At 44.7% G+C, this 23,565-nt stretch overlaps 1 protein-coding gene across 1 annotated transcript in view; it reads left to right on the forward strand.

Moving 5' to 3' along the window:
- LOC144767079 (rho GTPase-activating protein 24-like) overlaps positions 1-23,565 on the forward strand; it is a 261,070-nt gene that overhangs the window by 104,791 nt on the left and 132,714 nt on the right. Inside the window, exons 3-4 of the mRNA XM_078650703.1 lie at positions 10,161-10,368; positions 17,873-18,005. Of these exons, the coding sequence (XP_078506829.1) occupies positions 10,161-10,368; positions 17,873-18,005 (341 nt within the window). The remainder of the gene's footprint in view (positions 1-10,160; positions 10,369-17,872; positions 18,006-23,565) is intronic.

Consider the following 23,565-nt stretch of genomic DNA (forward strand, 5'->3'; position numbering starts at 1 on the left):
TTACAGGCCACATGGACAGCTACGTTCTGTAGCACCTGGAGTTTGGCTAAGAGGCACTCATTCATTGCTACCATTACGGCATTACCACAGTCAATTGGATTTACAATAAGTGCCTGGGTAAGTGATTTCCTGGTCTGCAAAGGTAGCCAGTGGAAGGCATTCCTAAGAAGGTCCATCAAGCCGAAACAGGATCCAGAGATCGAGTATACATGTTCTTTCATGGAGAGATTCTCATCTATCAGGACACCCACATTTCTGACAACCTTTTTGGGGGTAGGGCGTACCTCAGTTCCAAGGGCCACCAGTCACTGGACCAAAAGGAATGACCTTTTCTAAAAAGCAGAATCTCTGTCTTGCTTCAGTTCAATTGGAGATAATTGGCTGACATCCAGTAAGCAATCTTTTTCACACATTCCCTGAATCTTAATTTGGTAGATTCTGGATTGGACACCTTAGAGATGATAACTTGCTTGCCATCGGCATACAAAATAGCATCGAAATCGCATGATTTTATCACTTTAGCCAGGGGAGCCACACAGATATTAAAAAGAGTGGGACTCAAAGATTAACCCTGCGGCACTCCCCTGACGAGGGCGATAGCTCTGGAATTTAAAGGATTTAGCTGCACTGAGTGGGTCCGCTCACTCAAAAAGTTTTTCAGTTAGCCTAGAGCTTTACCCCCAACACCGGTCTCCCCAGGTCGTTGGATTAGGGCTACATGTGAGATCGTGTTGATAGCTGCGGACATGTCTAGTAGCACCAGAATGGCTGGGTTATCCTCATCTAGAGCACGTATGATTGAATCTAGAACCTCAACTAGTGCTGTTTCCATGCTATAGGAAACCTGGAAACATGACTGGGAGGGATCTAACAAGGATTGGCTTTCCAAAATAAATATGGAGTTGTCAATTGACTTGGGTCTCCAAAAGGAAGCAGTACAATTTGTCTGTAATTTGCCAACTCAAGGTGATCTGGCATTTTTTTTTTTTTTTAAACAAATCAGTCGGACATGGGCTGCTTTCCATTTTACTGGAAAGATTTCCATGTTCAGGGAAAGGTTAAGCCAGTCTGTGATAGTGAAGAGATGGTCTGGGGCCATCTTCTAGTGAGCCAGATTTGAGACGCTTAATCAAGGCCAACACTTGATCAGGGTAACAGGATCGAAAGCTTCCAAAAACATGGGGTATGTAATGACAGAGGAGGTAGATGGAGTAGGCCCTTTCGGGTCCGATCCGTTACGAAAAGTTTTATACATTTTGAAGATTTTTTCTTCAAAGTGATTTAAGAGATCATCGCAAAGAGCCTGAGAAGCTGGGCTCGACAAGGCACAGGTTGAGGGGTTAGTAAATTTCTTCAGAACCTTATATAGTTCTTTTGCTGCTTTTCCTGAATTATTGATCCTATCTACTATGTGAGCATTCCTTACTTCTTTGATATGTTTGTGATTGGTTCCTAATGCAGTATATTTGTCCCCAGGGGATTTTGGAGTCTTCCATTTAGGTTCCAGCTTTTACAAACTGTCTTTTCCTTGTTTATTAAGTCTGAAAACCAGGGCGATTAGATTGACTAAGTTTAGTGGGAACAATAATGATTAATGCTTAAGTCATAGCTCCCTCAAAGTCGTTTAAGACCATATGTATATCTGCATGGCCCCTCGTGATGGATGGAGGGGAAAAGACCAGTGTAAATGATGAAAGTGCTATCTTCCTCCATGGTCTAACCAGCCTCAGTGCTGTTACATTAGGGTCCAAGGGTTCCCCATGTTGAAAAGAAAGTTGATGGTAGAGTGGTCTGCCCAAACATGTGAAATGGGGGATCCACCTAGGTTTGGCGAGTTTGTGAATACAAGATCCAGAGTATGTCCTGCAGAATAAGTGGGTCCTGCCACCTTTTGATAAAGACCTAAAGATTCCAGGTCACAAAGTAGGCGTATGGTATCTGGATTTGAAGTCATCTCTGCATGATGGCCTCAGAGACACTACAGATGTCCTTGACAGTGGAAAGGTTGTGTTAAAAATTGGATAATCCTGGTGGGGCTACCTTATAGATTTGCACCGTTTTTGCATGTTGCAGGAAACCTGAGCTATTGAGCCGGTGTAAGGCAGGGTTTCATTGCATATAGAATTGAAGCATTTCCTTCCAAAGTAGGACGGCCTTCTGGAGGCTTGCTTGCCTAGGTTAAAATATCCCTAAATTGTGTGATTAAAAAATTAGAGATAACTTCTCTAGACATTATAGGCCTGAATATTCAGGCAAGTAGTATTTTTTGTGAATGTATATAACATCTAAAACTGCTCTTCACCCTGGAATAAAGAGTCCACTACACTATTCATCTTAGACCAGTGTGAAAATGAGGGTTCTCAAATGTATATGTGTCATCCAAGTTTATTAAGAACTTACATGAATAGAGACCCCATCCATTAGCAGTGACTACCCCAGGATAAACATTGTCACATCTCCCTTCAGTTCAAATTATCACATTCTAATCACTTGGAGACAGCACAACAATTATTCCAGAATTATATTACAACAGGCCCAATTCACTGTATTACATCATGCTCAGAAAACCACAACTTCCCTCTCAATACATTAAACAATAGCACCTATGATGTGAGTATGGAGACTTCTTAAAACTAGAATGTCAAATCTAACCATACAGGTGAGCTGCCTTCTTCCCCACATGAGGATTCCCCCTTCTGCTTATTTGAATGTCCTTGGTTTCCTCAGAGGCAGAAGATTCACCGGTGCTCATTCTCTCATCTTCCTGCTATCCTTGGTGAAGCCATCCCTGTCTGACCCACCTTCCCAAATAGCAACCCTTCCTAGGTTCCAAATGTGGTGGTCATCTGTCTTGACCGCATTTCTAAAAAGCTTAATGACCTTTATGATCTGACAAAATTTGTCCATCAACCCCCTTTCCTAGGATTCCTTATCTTCACCCAATCACCAACATACACTGTGGTATCCTCAAAAGACATAAGCTTGTCAAAATACTCCTTCCTTTTCTGGATTTTGTCCTTCTCTCTTTCCATCCATTTAGCACATCCTGCAGTCACCCCTTGCGCACCATGCATTCTCATTCTATTTACTCACGCCGGAACTATTACGCTATACAAAGCCCTTTTCGGAAATAACTCAAAAGGAGTAACTCCTGTTGAAGAATGTGGAGTTATCGTATAGGTGCACACCTTTGTTTTGAGTTCCTCCACCCAATTTAAACCATTAGTTAAAAAATGCCAAATGCTATCCTTGATAACTTTGTTGCAAATCTCAATTATGCAACTGGCCTCTGGATGATATAAGGCTGTTTTCTTATGTCTTGTATCTCTTTCTTCTAGAAACTGGAAGTCAATTAAACTCCCTCATCTGTCAGTAGTGTAGAAGGGTAACCCCCTCTCCCAAATATGTCTTCAAAAAAACCCTATGATATCCACTGAGTGTACTATTTTCACCTCGGGCCACTGGGAGAACATATCAATACATGGGATATCTGTCTGTACTGAAAATCCTGAGTGGAATAATTATATCCAAATCCACATCCACCCATGGACCAGACACCAATTACCTGATCACCATTGGTTACATCCTACATTTCAAGAACTTATCACTTTACACAATCCCTCACTTCTCATCCAATCAAAAGATCCATCCAGGTCACCAGTAACCCTCCTGGACTGTTTCCTTTGTTTTAGATATTTCTGGATTCTGCTCATGAGAACATTTGATTAATGTCAGCCTTACACTAACAGGTGGTACTAATCTACTTCCCCTCATGACTAAACCATTTTCCAAGTAAAGTTTATCTCTTACATGTCAAAACCCTCTCATATCAGCATGGTCTTTGTCCTTCACCGCCCAACCCTCCTTCCGCCGATAAACTACTTAAAACTTCCAGCAAATCCTTAGCACCGTCCAGCTCCCTTCTCCATTCATCTTCACAAACAATGACACCCACAAATAATCACACTTTCACACTCTGATCACCAAATGCATGTTCCAAAATCTCTCTACCCAAACCACTATCACATGTATCCTCCACACCTTGAACAACAGTCAGCCACTGTATTCATTGCGCCTGGTAAATACGATACAACAAAATCAAACTCTTGTAGTGCCAATACCCATCCCCATATTCTACTGGGGATTGAATCAATGCCTTTCTTGCAAAACAATTCCTTTATGTGTTTGTGATCTGTCTTGATTTCAAAGGGACTGCACCACACAAAGTTCTTGAGTTTTCTCATCACCCAATACGCAGCATGAGCCTCCCTTCTCAATGACTGAATAATTGATTTCAGCCGCTCCCAATCCTCTTGAAATGAATAAAATGGTGTTCTCTCTCTCAGCAAATACTTGCACCAAAACTGCACCAAGTCACTTTGCACTGGCATCAGTCCTCAATATCGTTCAGGCCCCTGGTTCAAAGCTGCTTTGCACAAATTTTGTTTCACCTCTTTAAATTCTCTCTCACAATTCGCTGACCGCACATATTCTGCCCTTTTTTCAACAAGCTCCTCATACAGCTGCATCTTTCTGTAGAGCTGGGAACAAATTTATTATACTACTCGGCTATTCCTAATATTTTTTAAAGTTCATCATTGTTGGACGAGCTATGCATTTCCTAATCACACTCACCAGATCTTACTTTGGTCGACTACCATCAGCTGAGATTAAATGAACAAGGTATTCTATTTCAGTCACACTGAATCTGCATTTCTCCAGTTTAAGAGTCAACCTGGTATCACTAAGTTTCCTCAGATTTCACGTAATCTAATGTCATGTTCCTCCTGACTCTTTCCATGAACCAAGACATCATCTTGATATATCTACTCCATCAACCACTCTCAAAATGTGCTCCATCTTCCTTTAGAACGCCGCAGAGACATAAATTAATCTAAACAGCATGCAAAAGAATTTAAAAGTGCCAACGGCTTGATAAATAATGTTAGCTCCTGTGACTGGGGATTGGGGATGAAGCGATATCTGATGATACACTGATGTCAAGTCTAAGGACGAGAAAAACTTTGCATCATCCAAACAACATATGTTATATTGGGCTGTGGATAGTGATCCACTACCACAGTCTTCATTAACTCCCCCAAATCAACACATAACCTCACATCACCAATCATTTTACGAACCATCACCACGGAAGACAACCGTTCTATCACTTCTATCTCCTGAATGACACTACTTTCTTGCAATCTCTCCAGTTCCTTCTTGATTGCTCCACTTACCATAATGGGCGCCCTTCTCACCTTCTCATCACTGGGCAAAAAAACAGGTTAAAGTGTTATGTGATGCATATTATTTTTCAACTGCCATAGATCTTTTCTGAATACCTCTGGAAATTGCTTCTTATAATTTGTCTGAACTTGTCAGTTTCCACCACCCCAGTAACCACTATACCTTTTTTTTAGCCCCACTTTCTTTCAGGCTTACAGTTTGATTTTCATTAGGGTCATGATACACTGCCAATTCTTTCTGATGATACCAACTAATTAGCGAACCACTTCTAACTGATATGTAGATTTTTTTTCTGTGATCAGCCTATCAGTCAACTCATTAGTGACCCAAAAGTATCCCAACAGCTTGATTGGTCTCCCCCAAAATTCTTTCAGCCATATACCCAGTTTTAACAGTTTCACAATTTATTTCACATTTCCTTCCAAGAATGTTTTTAATATCAACGTTACTTTTGCATCCAAATAATATAACATTTTGAAAGTCAATATATTATCCGTACCACCTGAAAGGGCCCTTTGTTTGTCTTGTCTTTGATTTGCAATACTACCTCATCACATTTCTGATCAGAGTCACACATTACCTCTCTTACCTTCTTCATGTTTCTCATGGATCTATAACTGGATGTATATTGGCCTTTCCTTCCACAAGTCCTACAAGTAGCTTTCCACCCAGGGCATTCTTTGAATTTGGCCATATGACCCATATTACCGCAACTAAAACATTTTTCTTGAGATTTCTTTGCACCTTTTTATTCTTGTCATCCACCTAAAGTTGGCCTTATGCCGGTTTTCACTACATGCACACTTTCATGATCTGGTTTTTCCTCGTATTTCTCGGAATCACTTCTACACATGCTTGTGAATGCTCACATGATTACACATTACCTCTCTTACCTTCTTCATGTTTCTCATGGATCTATAACTGGATGTATATTGGCCTTTCCTTCCACAAGTCCTACAAGTAGCTTTCCACCCAGGACATTCTTTGAATTCGGCCATATGACCCATATTACCGCAACTAAAACATTTTTCTTGAGATTTCTTTGCACCTTTTTATTCTTGTCATCCACCTAAAGTTGGCCCTATGCCGGTTTTCACTACATGCACACTTTCATGATCCGGTTTTTTCTCGTATTTCTCGGAATCACTTCTACACATGCTTGTGAATGCTCACATGATTACGCCATGGTAATGAGTTCACTTAGTGAGGGATTATCTTTCTGCCAAATGACTTCCCAGCTTTGTCCAGAGCACAGCCCAATATAAACTGAACCTCATCAGTTGCTGCACCAAAATTGCAGGTGGGTGCCAGTTTTCTTATTGCGGTAATATACTCAACAGACTCCCCTATCCTTGGCACTCTTCTCCCATTTCATATTCATTTAGACTGTTAGCATCATCTGAGGCGAGATCTGGCAGATGTTCAAAACCTCCTGCCCTTCAAGACTGAGACAATGCACCAGCAGCAACATTTTCTTCTCCACACTTACCAAATTACTACATAGCGAAGCACAACACACCCTGGCATAATGATAAAACACCTTCCACAGCTGCCACGGTATCTCTGGATTGCCAGGTTAGGAAAGAAAGAAAGGAGGTGCAGTTACATTCTGCATGACGCCTAAGCAAGAGAACTATCACTCTTAAGCCGAAAACACTACAGCTTTCTTTGGAGAATACACTCACAAGCGCATACACAAACACCCTTCTTCCGTTTCAGATGTGATGCCCCAAATCCTTTTCACTGGCACTCAAATAGATACCCGAGAGCACCTGTAGAAGAAAAGTTAAACAACAATACATGTCCAAAATGTTCTTCTGGTATTCATTCAATGGAACTTGCCACTGACCCCTTTCCAAAAATGACTTTTTCGCATGTGCAATTTAGTTAATTACTAAAGTACAATGCCCCACCCCCAAAAAACAGTGTTCCTATTTAACATCGACTTCAAAGTGTCTCGGAACAAGCAGTGATGTGATCCTTAACATTTTGTTGCTCGTTAGTAAATCACATTCAAGTTCCTTTAACACTTAGGCTGATGAAGCACAAGACTTAATAGCCGCAGTTAGCATGTCGTTAAATTGATACAACACCCAATTCAAAATGGACACCAATAGAGTCAACACACAACCAAATTTAAATCAGGATCCACAGCCCAATCTAATTTAACAGCTGCCCAGGAGGATTAAATGCAGGTAAAAGTGATCAAGAACTCAGGGCATGCCACACGCTGGCGATACCTGTCGGAGTAACGGTAGGGGGGAAAAAGCACCTACCATAAACGACAAACACAGCGCTAATCCTTCTGTGTGTCTAGTACTTTTAGGACCCACAATGAAATCTGAATTCTCCTCCTGTGGGCTAACCATGATCTCTTCCTGTGGTAGCTGGGCATAACTCTCCCACGATGCTGCTGCTGAGCTCCATTACTAGATGTTGAGGTCTCTTAAAGTCTAGGTTCTTACTCCTTAACTTGTGAGAATGAGGGGTTTCAAATGTAGATATGTTGTTTAGGTTTATTAAGAGCTTACATTTGTAGAGACTCCATTCATAAGCAGCGACTACCCCAGAAGAAATTCTGGTCACATCTCCTTTCAGTTCAAATGATCACATTCCAATCCCTTGGAGATAGCACAACAACAGTTCCAGAATTATATTACATCGGGCGCAATTCAATCTATTACACCATGCTCAGAATACCACAATCATCATCTGACTAACATTGAAAATAGACCTCCACTCATGTTAGCAAAGCACGTTAACTTATGAACCACAAGATAATGACACAGAGCAAGAGAATGAAGCTCTGGGTATTCTAAGCTTAGATACCAAACTCATTAAAGTCCCGCTGGTAACAAGAATCCAACTAGCTTCCATGACTCTTTCAAACAGTCTATGTGCTTGCAATGGCCACTATATATCGGATTAAGATTGGTCACAGACGTACTTGAGAGGGACCTATAGTGGTAGAATAGCCTATTTCATTCTGGACTTATCTCACTGACACAAATTAGTTGACTTTAAGATCCTACCAAGAGTGGATAGCTATCACAAAGCGCTTCAACTTGGGATGAGTAAGAATAAGATATGTGGTCTATCTGACCCCAATAAGCCAACCTGTGCAGTTCCAACTATTGGTAATAACAGGTCAGTCAAATGGCGCAGATAAAAAAAACACAGCCAAATACTCTCACCCAAATGTTTAATACCTTCAACGCTATCTTAACTCCATATATTGACCGCCCTAGTTTTAAAATTGCAATCATTGGGATACACTTCTCCTTGTTTAACACTTAAAGGACCTATGCACGAAGGCAGCCAAAGCATCTCCAACTTTAGCAGCTTGGTGGTCTCTGTGGTATATAAGTGAATGCTGCAATTCAAAATCTTCTCTGATTTCTGTCTTAAATCTTGCTAGCCGTCTGCTCTCAGTGAAGCTAGATTTCTATATAAACTTGCCCTCGACACCAGTAAGAGAAACTGGGATATGTAAATTGACTTAACCTCTTGGAAGCCTCATGAAGAAGAGATGATGCAGGCTTTTTGCACATTATTGCACATGGCAGCCATAACAGCGCACTGCCAACAAACATAGTATTCAACCACAAGTCTGGATAAAACATTTTACAGACCTATATTCACCATAATCATCACTCTGATGCTATTTTATTCTCCACTGAGTCACAGTCCTGATAACCCATTCTGACCTCGACCACTGAAAATCCTGTCTTTTCATTATCTGATCCATTAAACGCAATAAAGTCTTTGCAAGTAGAGAAAGCTCCCGGCCCAGACAAAGTTCCTGGGAGGCTATATCACTCTGAGGAGGCTCCCTATTTAAACTTGCTGTCCTACAGAATAATCTACAGAGTTTCTGACTTTCGGGTGGAAATTATTCTTTTCTTCCAAAAAGGAGACATGGGTATCCCCAGGAATTATAGACCTATCAGTCAAATGGACAATCTGCAAAACATATTTTCTAGACAGCTATTAGACAAACTTTTGGAGTGGATGGGTGAGACTTAGGTTCTATCCCCCCTTCAAGTTGGATTCAGACCGAAAGTTGGTTCTATTGATCAAGTACTCCAATTTGCTCTAATTTCTTGGAAATATCTCAAGATAAACAAGGAGCACTTCTAGGTGGCATTTGTCGACTTGCTGGCAACCTTTGACCTTGTCTCTAGGGACCTTTGGGACACCCTCAAGCCACTGAGTATCTCATCATACATACTGGACACCATAAATAGGCTTCACAAGCTTGGTGGGGAAGGCAGAGGGAGCTCACGAACAGCATTCTTATTGCACGAGGCATACACCAAAGTTGAGTTCTAGATCCTACACTGTTTTCCCTAAATATTAATGATGCTATCAACTCTCTTAATGGCTTTGTTCATGACTCTCCCAAACTTGATGACAAGCTAATCCAGCGCTTTTATTTGCAGATGATCCCCTTTTAATATCATGCACACCAGTGGGTTTAAGAATTTACTGAATACATTTACTGGCTTTCGTGATTGATGGGGCATCAGAGGCCAATATTTGCAAAAACAAATATATCATCCTTAGTCCACAGACGCCCTTTGGGGGGGCCTGAGGATGGAGAGACATTTGCTGAACAAGGAAGACAAGTTCGACTTCTTGGGTATCAAGGTTGACAATTCACTCTATGGAATTCTGCAGCCACGTATGGCGCATACATATGGGGAATGGTTATTGTAAATCATCTGTCCCAGAGGGAGACTAGCTTTCTAAGATCTTTACTTAATTTGCCGCAAAGTGCTCCTTCCATACCACTCTATTTCGATTCTAGTTTAAAAAGAATAGAGGATTTAGCTGCTCTAAAACCTGTTAGGTTTGACCTCTGTAGTGACTATTATTGTAGGAACTTTTTAATGGCTCCTTCTCTATTGCAGGGGTCTTTGGACAGACGCTCGAGAACACGATTCTTTACGAGAGGAGGCACGGGGAGCGAGTAGCTCCCATGATAGTGGAACAGTGCGTGAGCTTCATTAGAAGTTGGGGCCTACACGAGGTTGGCCTCTTTCATCAACCTGGTCAAGTCCATGTAGTGAAAGAGCTACAGGAAGCGTTTGATTCTGGTGAAAAGTTTACGTTTGACAGGTAAGACACTGCTTTTGTGTTACAGAGTTTCCACAGCATTCAACACACTGTGGTTGGTAATTCATAGCTTGTGATTTATGCATCAATGTTTAATGCACCCCTAGTTCTAGAAGTTATTCTGATTGCCAAAAAACACCCAGATGTTATAACTTTTCTCATGTCTGTGGGCAGTTTAAAAAAGGGCGTCCTCCAATAATGAAGGCAACTCAGATCACAGGAACGTTTGGCAACCCCAGGCTGCCTTGGAGCCTACTGTGGATGTTCCCCTTGCTCTGGAGCCTACAGCGGCTGTTTCTCGTGCTCTGGAGCCTACAGTGGCTGTTCCCTGTGCTCTGGAGCACACTGTCGCTGTTTCCCATGCCCTGGAGTGTACTGTCGCTGTTTCCCGTGCTCTGAAATGTTCTACGGCTGTTTCCCGTGCTCTGGAGCCCACAGTAGCTGTTTCCCGTGCTCTGGAGCCCACACTAGCTGTTTCCCGTGCTCTAGAGCCTAACATGGATGTTCCCTTGTTCTGGGGCCTACTGGAACATAGACAAAGAAGGATCCTTTCACGACAACAAGAAGAAATCAGAAGGAAAGGGCTGGTGCTAGCAATTACCTTGAAAAATGTGACATCAAAACTAACCCGTCCAATACCAAGTCCCCTCCTGAAAGTAGCACAGGCTAAAATACTACCCACAAAAACCTATGGCAGCGAATCAATGCAAGGTAGAGACACCAAACTATTGGACATAATTCTAGACAAAGCATACAGAATTATGCTCAACCTCCGAAACTACAGTTCCACAGCACAAATAAGGCTGGAGTTTGGCCTAATGAAGCAAACCTTGGCCAGGTATGGCGCATATATCATCTGCTGGAATAAGATTAGATCATCTTCCCCAAACACTTTAAACAAGCTCTTATGGCAATACCTCCAACAGAGGGATTCATCCCATGCAAGAATCTATCTACAGGAATCTTTTGCAACCACTGGGCGCTCTGCCCTCTGGAACACACAGATTCATTATTTAGTCTTCAAGAAGCTGGTCTGAAAATTTAAAACAACATTCTTTGGTGGAGGATAAAGCCGCCTCCTCGACCAGATCTGACACCTGGATGACTTTGAACAACTATAAAAGCTTAGCTCCTCAAAACTACTTTAACTTGGAATACTCGAAACCATGGAAAATAAAATTCTTAAGGCTTCATCTTGGCCTGCTCCCATGCACTCAGAACCTTCCAACGTGGCTGCGGGAGTCAACCATAATTTCTAGCAACTTGTGCAAAAATGGACAGGGAGATATTGTCAACCTACTATGTACCTGCAAGGAGATGTGGCAGGAAAGGACACAGCTGCATCATAATTCCCTTCAATCAGAGGGCAATCTGCTCAAAGAGGCAAGCAGTCCTGGCATGCTTTGACTCAGGAGCTCCAAAATTAAATGGCAGACTAGTAATATTTTGTACGCTAGCCTGTACAAAAAATGCCATCACCCTCCGCGCATAGTTACCGTCAGTCCACCATGTGAAGCCCTGATATCAACCTACTGCTGACTCACTAGAAATCACTTTACGAAGGCCTAGACTTCAAGAATCGCCAGCAGCTTCATACACTGGGGAACCATGCATAGCCTATTTAATCAAAGAACAGAGGCCGCTCCAATTAAGGCAGAGCTCAGAAGCCCTCACCTGAGCCAGCATCTCAGAACCTTCGTGAAGTACCTTCCTGCACTGATTGTATTGGCTGTCCCGGCAACAAACTCTGCACTGTCTGCCTTGATTGCACCGATAACGAACTCTGCATGGGCATACAGTCAAAGTCCTCAACTATTTTAATCAAGGTGTTTTAATTGTTATCAACCCAATTCCCTTAAAACTTTTATAATGCTCTCTGAAAAATATAAGTGTGCACCTTCACATTTTATCATGTTCTTATGGTTTCAATTAATATATTTTTATACTGCATTAGTTCTTAGTAACTATGCAATTGAAAAACTTGAAACCTGAAACTGGAGCCTATTGTGGCTGTTTCCCATGCTGTGGACAGTGGTTGTTTTTTGTGCTCTGGAGGCTACTGTTCCCCATGCCCTCGAGTATACTGTGGCTGTTTCCCGTGCCCTGCAGTGTACCATGGCTGTTTCCAATGCTCTGGAGCCTACTGTGGCTGTTTCCCATGCTCTGGACAGTGGCTGTTTCCTGTGCTGTGGGGCCTACCATGGCTGTTTCATGTGCTCTGGGGCCTACAGTGGCCATTTCCCATGCTCTGAAGCCTACCGTGGCTGTTTCATGTGCTCTGGGGCCTACAGTGGCCATTTCCCGTGCTCTGGAGCCTACCGTGGCTATTTCCCATGCTCTGGACCCTACTATGGCTGTTTCATGTGCTCTGCGCCCTACTGTGACTGTTTGCTGTGCCCTGGTGTGTAACATGTGTTTCCCATGCTCTGGACTTACCATGGCGGTTTCCCGTGCGCTGAAGTCTTCAATGACTGTTTCACACGTTCTGGAGCCTACTGTAACTGTTTCTCATGCTCTGGAGGAAATTCTACCATGGCTGTTTCCCATGCTCTGGAGCCTACTGTGGGTGCTTCCCGTGCCCTGGAGTGTACCATAACTGTTTCACATGCTCTGTAGCCTTCAGTGACTGTTTCCCGTGCTGTGGAGCAAATCCTACCATGGATGTTTCCCATGCTCTGGAGAGTTCCATGGCTCTTTCCCGTGTTCTAGGGTGACAGTTTCACATGCTCTTGAGGGAACCCTATAGTGGCTGTTTCCCATGCCCTGGAGTATACCGTGGCTGTTTCCCATGCCCTGGAGTGTTCCGTGGCTGTTTTCCATGCTCTAGACTTACTGTGCCTTTTTCCCGTGCTCTGGAGCCTTCGGTGACCGTTTCACACACGCTGGAGCCTACTGTAACTGTTTCCCATGCTCTGGTGCAAATTCTACCCAGGATGTTTCCCATGCTCTGGAGCGTTCCACTGCTATTTTCCATACTCTGGAGCCTTGCGGCTAGGGCAACTGACTCCGGAATCTGGGGATCACGGTTCGATCCCCGGCACCGGCGGCAGATTAGCCGAGCACCATGTGACTCTGGGCAATAGCTTACTTAATCTTCCCGACGGCCCCCAGGGCCTAGAGACCCTTACGAGTGATTGTGCGCTTTACAAATGTGGATTATTACTGTGGGTGCTTCCCGTGCCCTGGAGTGTATCGTAACTGTTTCACATGCTCTGTAGCCTTCAGTGACTGTTTCCCATGCTCTGGAGCAGATCCTATCGTGGATGTTTCCAGTGTTCTGGGGCCTTCAGTGACAGTTTTGCATGCTCTGGAGTAGATCCTACCTTGCCTGTTTCTCGTGCTCTGGAGCCTACCATGGCTGTTTCCTGTGTTCTGGGGCCTTCAGTGACTGTTTCCCATGCTCTGGAGCATACCATGGCTGTTTCCTGAGCTCTGGAGCATTCTGTGGCTGTTTCCCATGTTCTGGGGCCTTCAGTGTCTGTTTAGCATGCTCTGGAGTGTTCCATTGTTGTTTCCTGTGCTCTAGAGCGTTCTATGGCTGTTTCCCGTGCTATGGAGCCTTCGGTGACCGTTTCACACACGCTGGAGCCTACTGTAACTGTTTCCCATGCTCTGGTGCAAATTCTACCCAGAATGTTTCCCATGCTCTGGAGCGTTCAACTGCTGTTTTCCATACTCTGGAGCCTACTGTGGATGCTTCCAGTGCCCTGGAGTGTATCGTAACTGTTTCACATGCTCTGTAGCCTTCAGTGACTGTTTCCCATGCTCCGGAGCAAATCCTATTGTGGATGTTTCCCGTGTTCTGGGGCCTTCAGTGACAGTTTTGCATGCTCTGGAGTAGATCCCACCTTGCCTGTTTCTCGTGCTCTGGAGCCTACCATGGCTGTTTCCTGTGTTCTGGGGCCTTCAGTGACTGTTTCCCATGCTCTGGAGCATACCATGGCTGTTTCCTGAGCTCTGGAGCATTCCGTGGCTGTTTCCCATGTTCTGGGGCCTTCAGTGACTGTTTCCCATGCTCAGAAGCCTACCGTGGCTGTTTTATGTGTTCTGGGGCCTACAGTGGCCATTTCCCGTGCTCTGGAGCCTACCGTGGCTATTTCCCATGCTCTGGACCCTACTATGGCTGTTTCATGTGCTCTGCGCCCTACTGTGACTGTTTGCTGTGCCCTGGTGTGTAACATGTGTTTCCCATGCTCTGGACTTACCATGGCGGTTTCCCGTGCGCTGAAGTCTTCAATGACTGTTTCACACGTTCTGGAGCCTACTGTAACTGTTTCTTATGCTCTGGAGGAAATTCTACCATGGCTGTTTCCCATGCTCTGGAGCCTACTGTGGGTGCTTCCCGTGCCCTGGAGTGTACCATAACTGTTTCACATGCTCTGTAGCCTTCAGTGACTGTTTCCCGTGCTGTGGAGCAAATCCTACCATGGATGTTTCCCATGCTCTGGAGAGTTCCATGGCTCTTTCCCGTGTTCTAGGGTGACAGTTTCACATGCTCTTGAGGGAACCCTATAGTGGCTGTTTCCCATGCCCTGGAGTATACCGTGGCTGTTTCCCATGCCCTGGAGTGTTCCGTGGCTGTTTTCCATGCTCTAGACTTACTGTGCCTTTTTCCCGTGCTCTGGAGCCTTCGGTGACCGTTTCACACACGCTGGAGCCTACTGTAACTGTTTCCCATGCTCTGGTGCAAATTCTACCCAGGATGTTTCCCATGCTCTGGAGCGTTCCACTGCTATTTTCCATACTCTGGAGCCTTGCGGCTAGGGCAACTGACTCCGGAATCTGGGGATCACGGTTCGATCCCCGGCACCGGCGGCAGATTAGCCGAGCACCATGTGACTCTGGGCAATAGCTTACTTAATCTTCCCGACGGCCCCCAGGGCCTAGAGACCCTTACGAGTGATTGTGCGCTTTACAAATGTGGATTATTACTGTGGGTGCTTCCCGTGCCCTGGAGTGTATCGTAACTGTTTCACATGCTCTGTAGCCTTCAGTGACTGTTTCCCATGCTCTGGAGCAGACCCTATCGTGGATGTTTCCAGTGTTCTGGGGCCTTCAGTGACAGTTTTGCATGCTCTGGAGTAGATCCTACCTTGCCTGTTTCTCGTGCTCTGGAGCCTACCATGGCTGTTTCCTGTGTTCTGGGGCCTTCAGTGACTGTTTCCCATGCTCTGGAGCATACCATGGCTGTTTCCTGAGCTCTGGAGCATTCTGTGGCTGTTTCCCATGTTCTGGGGCCTTCAGTGTCTGTTTCCCATGCTCTGGAGTGTTCCATTGTTGTTTCCTGTGCTCTAGAGCGTTCTATGGCTGTTTCCCGTGCTCTGGAGCGTTCCATGGCTGATTCCCATGCTTCGGAGCATTCCATGGCTGTTTACCGTGCTCATGGCGCCTTCAGTGACTGTTTCCCATGCTCCGGAGCAAATCCTATTGTGGATGTTTCCCGTGTTCTGGGGCCTTCAGTGACAGTTTTGCATGCTCTGGAGTAGAACCTACTGTGCCTGCTACCATGGCTGTTTCCCGTGCTCTGGAGCGTTCCATGGCAGTTTCCTTTGTTCTGGGGCCTTCCGTGACTGTTTCCCATGCTCTGAAGCGTTCAATGGCTGTTTCCCGTGCACTGGAGCCTTCAGTGACTGTTTCCCATGCTCTGGAGCATACCATGGCTGATTTTCCGAGCTCTGGAGCATTCCATGGCTGTTTCCCGTGCTCTGGAGCGTACCATGGCTGATTCCCATGCTCTGGAGCATTCCATTGCTGTTTCCCGTGCTCTGGAGCATTCTATGGCTGTTTCCCATGTTCTTGGGCCCTCAGTGACTATTTCCCGTGCTCTGTAGCATTCCATGACTGTTTCCCGTGCCCTGGGGCATTCCATGGCTGTTACCCTTGTTCTGGAGCCTTCAGTGATTATTCCCCGTGCTCTGGAGCTTTCCATGGCTGTTTCCCGTGCTCTGGAGCTTTCCATGGCTGTTTCCCAGTCTCTGGAGCGTTCCATGGCTGTTTCCTGTGTTCTGGGGCCTTCAGTGACTATTCCTGTGCTTTTGAGCATTCCATGGCTGTTTTCCATGCGCTGGAGCATTGCATGGCTGTTTCCCGTGCTCTGGAGCAGTCCATGACTGTTTCAAGTGCTCTGGAGCGTTACATGACTGTTTCCCATGTTTTTGGCCTTCAGTGACTGTTTCCCATGTTCTGGAGCATTCCATGGCTGTTTCCTGAGCTCTGGAGCGTTTCATGTCTGTTTCATGCACTCTGGAGCGTCCCATGCTGTTTCCTGTGTTCTGGGGCCTTCAGTGGCTGTTTCCCGTGCTCTGGAGCATTTCATGGCTGTTTCCCATGCCCTGGAGTGTTCCATGCCCATGGCTGTTTCTCATGCTCTGGAGCGTTTCCTGTGGTCTGGAACATTCCATGGCTGTTTCCTGTGCTCTGGAGTATTCCATGGCTGTTTCCTGTACTCTGGAGCGTTACATGACTGTTTCCCATGTTTTTGGCCTTCAGTGACTGTTTCCCATGTTCTGGAGCGTTCCATGGACGTTTCCTGAGCTCTGGAGCGTTTCATGTCTGTTTCATGCACTCTGGAGCATTCCATGGCTGTTTTCTTTGTTCTGGGGCCTTCAGTTGCAGTTTGCCATGCTCTGGAGCATTCCATGGCTGTTTCTCATGCTCTGGAGCGTTCCATGCCCATGGCTGTTTCTCATGCTCTGGAGCGTTTCCTGTGGTCTGGAACATTCCATGGCTGTTTCCTGTGCTCTGGAGTATTCCATGGCTGTTTCTCATGCTCTGGGGCGTTCCATGGCTGTTTCCTTTGTTCTGGGGCCTTCAGTGGCAGTTCCCCATGCTCTGGAGCATTCCGTGGCTGTTTCTCATGCTCTGGAGCGTTCCAAGGCTGTTTCCTGTGGTGTGGAGCATTCCATGGCTGTTTCCCGTGCTCTGCAGCATTCCAAGGATATTTCTCAAGCTCTGGAGCGTTCCATGGCTGTTTCCCATGCTCTGGAGGATTCCATTGCTTTTTTCCGTGCTCTGCAGCGTTCCATTGCTGTTTTCCGTGTTCTGGGGCCTTTATTGACTATTTTCTGTGCTCTGGAGCGTTCCATGGCTGCTTCCTGTATTCTGGAGCGTTCCATGGCTGTTTCCCATGCACTGGAGGATTCCAAGGCTGTTTCCCGTGCTCGCATTTTCCTGGGCTCTTAAATGTCCGATCAGTAGAGCTTGTCCCTGTTCTCTGGGTACTGCCTTCTGCTGACGGTGTCCCAGCATGTCATTTAGCTTTAGTGCTTATAAAAACGTCACTGTGCATGGCACACTGTACAATGCACATAGACACATACTCTCACTCCGCACTAACCCACTTGCACTCATTCTTTCTCTTCTTTGCTTACTCAGTAACTCACTCCCTCGCAACACGTGTGCAAAAAACGTGGCTGCATATCCGTGGAAGATGGATAATGAGCAGGAACATCTGCACACTTTTTCTTGACTAATGTGCTAATCCTCTTTTTCTTCTGTTGTTTTTCAGTCACACAGATGTGCACACCGTTGCTTCTCTTCTGCAGCTCTACCTACAGAAGCTTCCAGACCCAGTAGTGCCTTTTTCCAAATATGCAGACTTGCTGGCGTGCGGTGCCCTCCTGCTGGAGGACAAAGAAAAGGTACGTTTACTTGTTCTTTTCACGGAAGTGCCCAGCATTTGACCCCCAGTTGAATGTGTCATTCCTATCTGCAAACCCAATACATTGGTACTTGTAGAAGCTTTTGGGTATGAGAACCATAGTCCTAAATGTTCCATGCAGCTTTAAGGGTTATGCATATCACAGGCAATACCTTTGGATTTCTGTTCCACTTAGTCTTGAAAACCTTAAATTTTGGAAAAAACTGCGGTGCTGTGGTATCTAGGCACTATACTCAACCAGCTCAGAGATATGATGCACTCTATGGGAGTTTGTCACCTCACAAGCACAGAGGTCGGAATACCTAGACAGCATCCTCCACGGCACATGCGACAAGAATTCCGGTTATGTGATGTCATAAAACACATATAGAGAGGTACCTTGTGAAACAAACATCCATGCTTTGCTATTGGCTTGTGTACCTATGCACTCTAAGACGGTATTGGTACTGTCCTCCATTTTGGTGCTCGGTACTCACACATTATTTTTGTTGGGCAGCTAGGTGACTCAATGTATACTATGAAGACCACTTTAGTAAGTTTCGACATCGAACTTATCCATTTTAAACCTTAACGTTATTTAATATTCGACATTTGTCAACGCCGTAGTACAATTGTGCCTTCCACAGCCTGTACTCAGAAGGTACTTATTTACAGTTATTTATGCATTTTGTCACCTACCCAACGTAACCAACATCCTTAGTGGAACCCTCTCACCAAACCCAACCCCAATCACCCAGAATAAGTACCGACATCTTCCTCCTTTCCAACTACGGCACTAGCGAGTGAGACTGCGTCACTGACCCTGCAGCCCTGGTCTGAACTCATGCAATGATCATTACGCAATCACCTGAAAACGGTAATTACACAGCTAGAGTGTCTCACTCGTGTAAATGTTTCTTGTTTTATGTTAAGTAGGAAATGTTTCTTGTTTCCTTTTAATATTCAGAATGTTGAACTGGTGTAATGTTTTGCATTAAAGGCAGTGCTTAATTTGAAGGGGGAAAAAAAGTGCCAGGGCCCTTGTAAAGAGGCCACTGGAGCTTGCCCGCCCACTGCTCCTGCTAGTGCAGCGAATGACAGTACCAACACACCTACTAACCCTCAGACCCCATACAAGTGTGACCATTCAGACTATTCCAAGCCCCTAAAGCTATAATGGCTTGGGTGGCAGGTATTAGTCATTTTCAATGTAGACTGAATTAATAAATGTGTTCATCTCTTATTTAGACAAACATCACTACCATGTGGCAGACTGTCATAAGCGCTGGTGTTGACAATTTAGTGCCGGTGCCGAGCATCGCAAACCACTGTCTCAAATTAGGCACTGATCAAAGGAGTACCTAATAATATTAAAAAAACAATTTTGTTTGAAGCAGAGGGTGCACGCTAGTAACTAGATGTTATGTGTTATATTTGTTTAGTGAGACAAATCAAGTTGTTCACTCCCACCTAACTTGCTTGTTGTGCCAGGCATTATGTTTTAATTGGTCCAGGTCATTACAGGCTTCTTCATAGGGGCCCACCAACCTCAGAAAGTCTCCCATTTAATTATGCCTTCAGGGGCATCCAGCCTTGATGTCCAGGTGAAGGCCAGTGGGTTGGAGTGTCTTCCCTTTTTTGTGCCTGTTTTTCCCATGGCCAGAAACTATCCCATTCTCTCCTCTCATGTGCTTAGCTGAATCTCTCCTCCTTGATCCTGGGCGACGGCCATACATTTACTCATGGTGATTTAAAAGGGCCTTCAATTGGTTGCTTTTCTGTTGGGTCTCTGTCTCTACTGGGCATACTCAATATAAGCTTATACACAAGGTTAGGGGTCCTGGAAAAGAACCCTAGGAGGGAAGAGAGGTCCTCAGTATATAGGATTGAAGGGATACGTACTCCCTAACATATAACATACACTCAAATGTGGTTGCTGAGCCAAAAGTAGGTTCTATGCAGGGACGGGACCTTTGATGAGTGTATGACTACAAGGCCTCTCTCTCATGACCCTGTGGGAGCAGGTGCCCCCTTTAAAATTGGGTAAATCCCTCATAATGCTGTGGCAGGTATATACCTGTCTTTAATTCTATCACATGCAAATTGCATGCACACGTTATTCACGTCTTTGGGAAAGTGACTTTTTCACTACCCACCCTGACCAAAGCCCAGGACCTCACATAGGCCGTTACGAAAGGGCTGAAACATGTTGGCATTTTAGGGTCATAGGACCATTACATCCTTTAACCCTACATACTATTTGTAATCTTTCCTCCCACCCCATGAATAAAGGATTCTTTTGGAGGGGGTGAGGAATTTTAACTTTAATGTTACACCCCCATTCACCCTATCTTCATAAGTGCTCCCTGGAATATGGTTGAGCCCACCCCAACCTTTAGGAGTTGGGGTGAACCCGATGATAAAGCATGTCACTACTAGAGTGAGTGAGGGCTATTTAACGAAAAGGGTATCTTTCCCTTCCCACCCACAATAGTGGGTGTGCTGTCACCTGACGTTCTGACCACCCCCCATTTCTTCACCTCTTCCAAATGAGCCATTCTGGTTCCAGAGGGGATACTTTGTATTTTTTTTAGCCTACTCCCTATAACACATGTAAGTACGATCACCATATTGACTTGCTGCTTTCTGCACACGAACATAAATACAAAGAACTAGGTCCGATTCTTCCAACGCTACCACACGGTGGGGACCTGTTCATCATACTATCGAGCCCTGACGAAGTTCGTTGTGAACGAAACGCGTTGGCTGAAGAGGTTTTATGAGAATGAAATAAAGGAATTTTGGAATACAAGTTGGAGCTTCCAAGAACCCCTTCCTTTCTGTGCACCGTCCATGTATTTATAACACATGTAAGTGGTTTAATGTGTCTCCAATAGTTTGGCCGTCTGTCACTCCTCTGTTGCACCTGGGTAAAATCTATTTAGTTGCATGTGGTGTTTTCACAGAGCTTCCAATGGCTTGCTCTCCTGTTGTCCCTGGGAAGAGGGCTCTTTAAAATACTCCATAATGGTTTAACAGCGCCCCCAACAGTTTAGTTCCTCTCAAGCTACTTTCTGAGCTTCATAGACTTTAATGGGCCCCACTGGGCTACATAAGCAGTGGTTTCAATGTATGTTACTCCCCACCCCAAAAGAGGGCAAGTACTTACAGGCACGGCTGCATCTACTGCTGACAGTCTTGGCAACACACATGCTTATGAGCAGGGACACTCAGTGCACTTAGCATTGACATTGTTAAATCCACAAAGTCCAAACCAAAAACAACAACTTTTCAACAGTGCTCTGTATCCTCACCAGGGGTATGAAGCGCTATGTAATAATGCAACAGGACGACCTAGAAAAGAATATTAGGTCACACAAGGGTATGGAAGGTTTTATGTAGATATAAATATCATGCCATATTTTGGATACCATACAGTGTGTAGTAATGTACACTCCTATGTGGATAGCAGTATTCTTTATCTTCTTATCTTTCCCTAAAATCACAATTTCTAATAAATGTGGCTTGTTGAAGGGCAAACAGCAACCATCCTTTTCTTGTCTTTGAGAGAGGACTAGCTGCCCTAATCTGTCGCAGGACAGGGCGAGTCAATTCTACAGTGAAAACCCCTGAGTGAGTACTCACTCTACCTGCATGTCCCCAGGGCTGGTCTGTTGCTCCGAATATATGGAGCCCCACGACCTGGTTAGTTACAGTCTGTATATCTCTCCTGCAGGGAGGGCACGGCAGCTCATTCCTGCACTGAAATGCACAAAGGCTAGGAAATAACCTTTCCTTGCTGAAGGGGCCTTCCATTGGGTTAAGCAAGATGATTTACTTTCCAAAGCATAGGACTCTGATTTTATCCGTAAGTGGAGGTTAGGCACCTATGAAACCAAGAGCTACATCCACTGTAGGTGCATCTTCATTACCACCATGCATTTCAAGACAGCCTACAAAAAGTTCAGCTATAGGGACTGAGACCCACTCATGAGGTCTGGGAAGAAGCCTGTACACCTAAGTGCCGAATCAATGGACACAATTCAACACTACTCGGAATCTCAAGCATGACACCATATTCTTCATTCATTGGCCATACTTCCTCCACACACATTCTCAAGACTTATAAACGTTCTGGTCTGCAACAAAACAGAAAAGGTCGAGGGCTAAAAGATCATACAGTTGGCAAGAAGAGGCACACAAATGTTAAGAACAATAATAAACACTATTTTCAGGTGTGTTAAGCCAGTAGAGGCGCTCCATGCTGTCAGTGGCTTCCACTGCTGAACACCCCATGTTTTCAAAGCCCGCTCTTTAGTGGGCCTTTCCCAGAACACTTGCTTGTAGTGACGTCTGGGTGGGCACAATTACAGAAAGTCTTTTTACGTCTGGGTTTGGACAGCACAGCTGTCAAACAGACCTATTGCTAACAATATACAGAGTAGACTTTGGGTTTGCACCTTCCAACCATTGACTTACTTCGACCAGCCTCCTTCAGCCAATGTCTTGACATTTTGTCAATAAGGTCTTAGCTCAGCCCAGTGGTAGAGTACACATCTCTTACCTGTACGAGTGTATCCTTCCACTGCCACTTGAGTACTTTGATTGAACTATATATCAACAAAGAGAGAGGAAGGGAAGGTCAGAGACACTCTCTTACACCCCAGTTAAGTATCAGACAACAAAAGAAGAGAGGTCCGGTCATATACAAAGCTACCAAATATATGAGCAAGGAGATAAGTGGTCAATATTAATCACAGGTACTCCATTTGAGTAGGAAAGCCCTCACACACCGACCTAGTCAGTGTCATGCTTCATCATCGGGCCCCACCGAAGAGACCGAGTGTCTCTTCGGTGTGCTGCGACGCCAGAAATACTGCGGAGCTGGTCGTGTGGGGAGGACGTGTTGTGGAGATTGCTAAATTAAAAGTGACTGAGGGTATCGAAAAACTTTTAATGAATGATCCCTAAGACACGAGTAAGTGGTATATGTGTCTGAATTTAAAGGCCAAGGTTTTTAGGATATTGAATAAATTCAGCTAAATACCACAAGTTTATTAAAATCAGTCAACATGTTTCTGCCTTATCTGTGGTATATATTCACCATGGCATTCTTCAGGACTATACCCCGGCGGTATGGACACTCTAATAGTCCACCCTAACCTGGGGACGTGTAAGTGAAAAAAGGAAAAGTGAAAAAGGGGCCCGGTTCAGAGGATTCTTGCAGGTTGAGAAGCGGGTTGTGAGCGCAGAGGGCGATGTGCCAAGCGCGCTCCAATCCTCCTCCCGAGACCCATGGTGCTAGTAGCGCCCTGTTTTAAAGTGCTGATACACCCTTGAATTTTTGGTTTTTTTTGGAATGAGCAATTGCTCTTCTAATTTTTAAGCACTTTTTTCCTAAAAAATATCCTAAAAACCTTGGCCTTTAAATTCAGACACATATACCACTTACTCGTGTCTTAGGGATCATTCATTAAAAGTTTTTCGATACCCTCAGTCACTTTTAATTTAGCAATCTCCACAACACGTCCTCCCCACACGACCAGCTCCGCAGTATTTCT

This window comes from Lissotriton helveticus, chromosome 7 (genome assembly GCF_964261635.1).
Source record: "Lissotriton helveticus chromosome 7, aLisHel1.1, whole genome shotgun sequence".
Taxonomy (NCBI): Eukaryota; Metazoa; Chordata; class Amphibia; order Caudata; family Salamandridae; genus Lissotriton; species Lissotriton helveticus.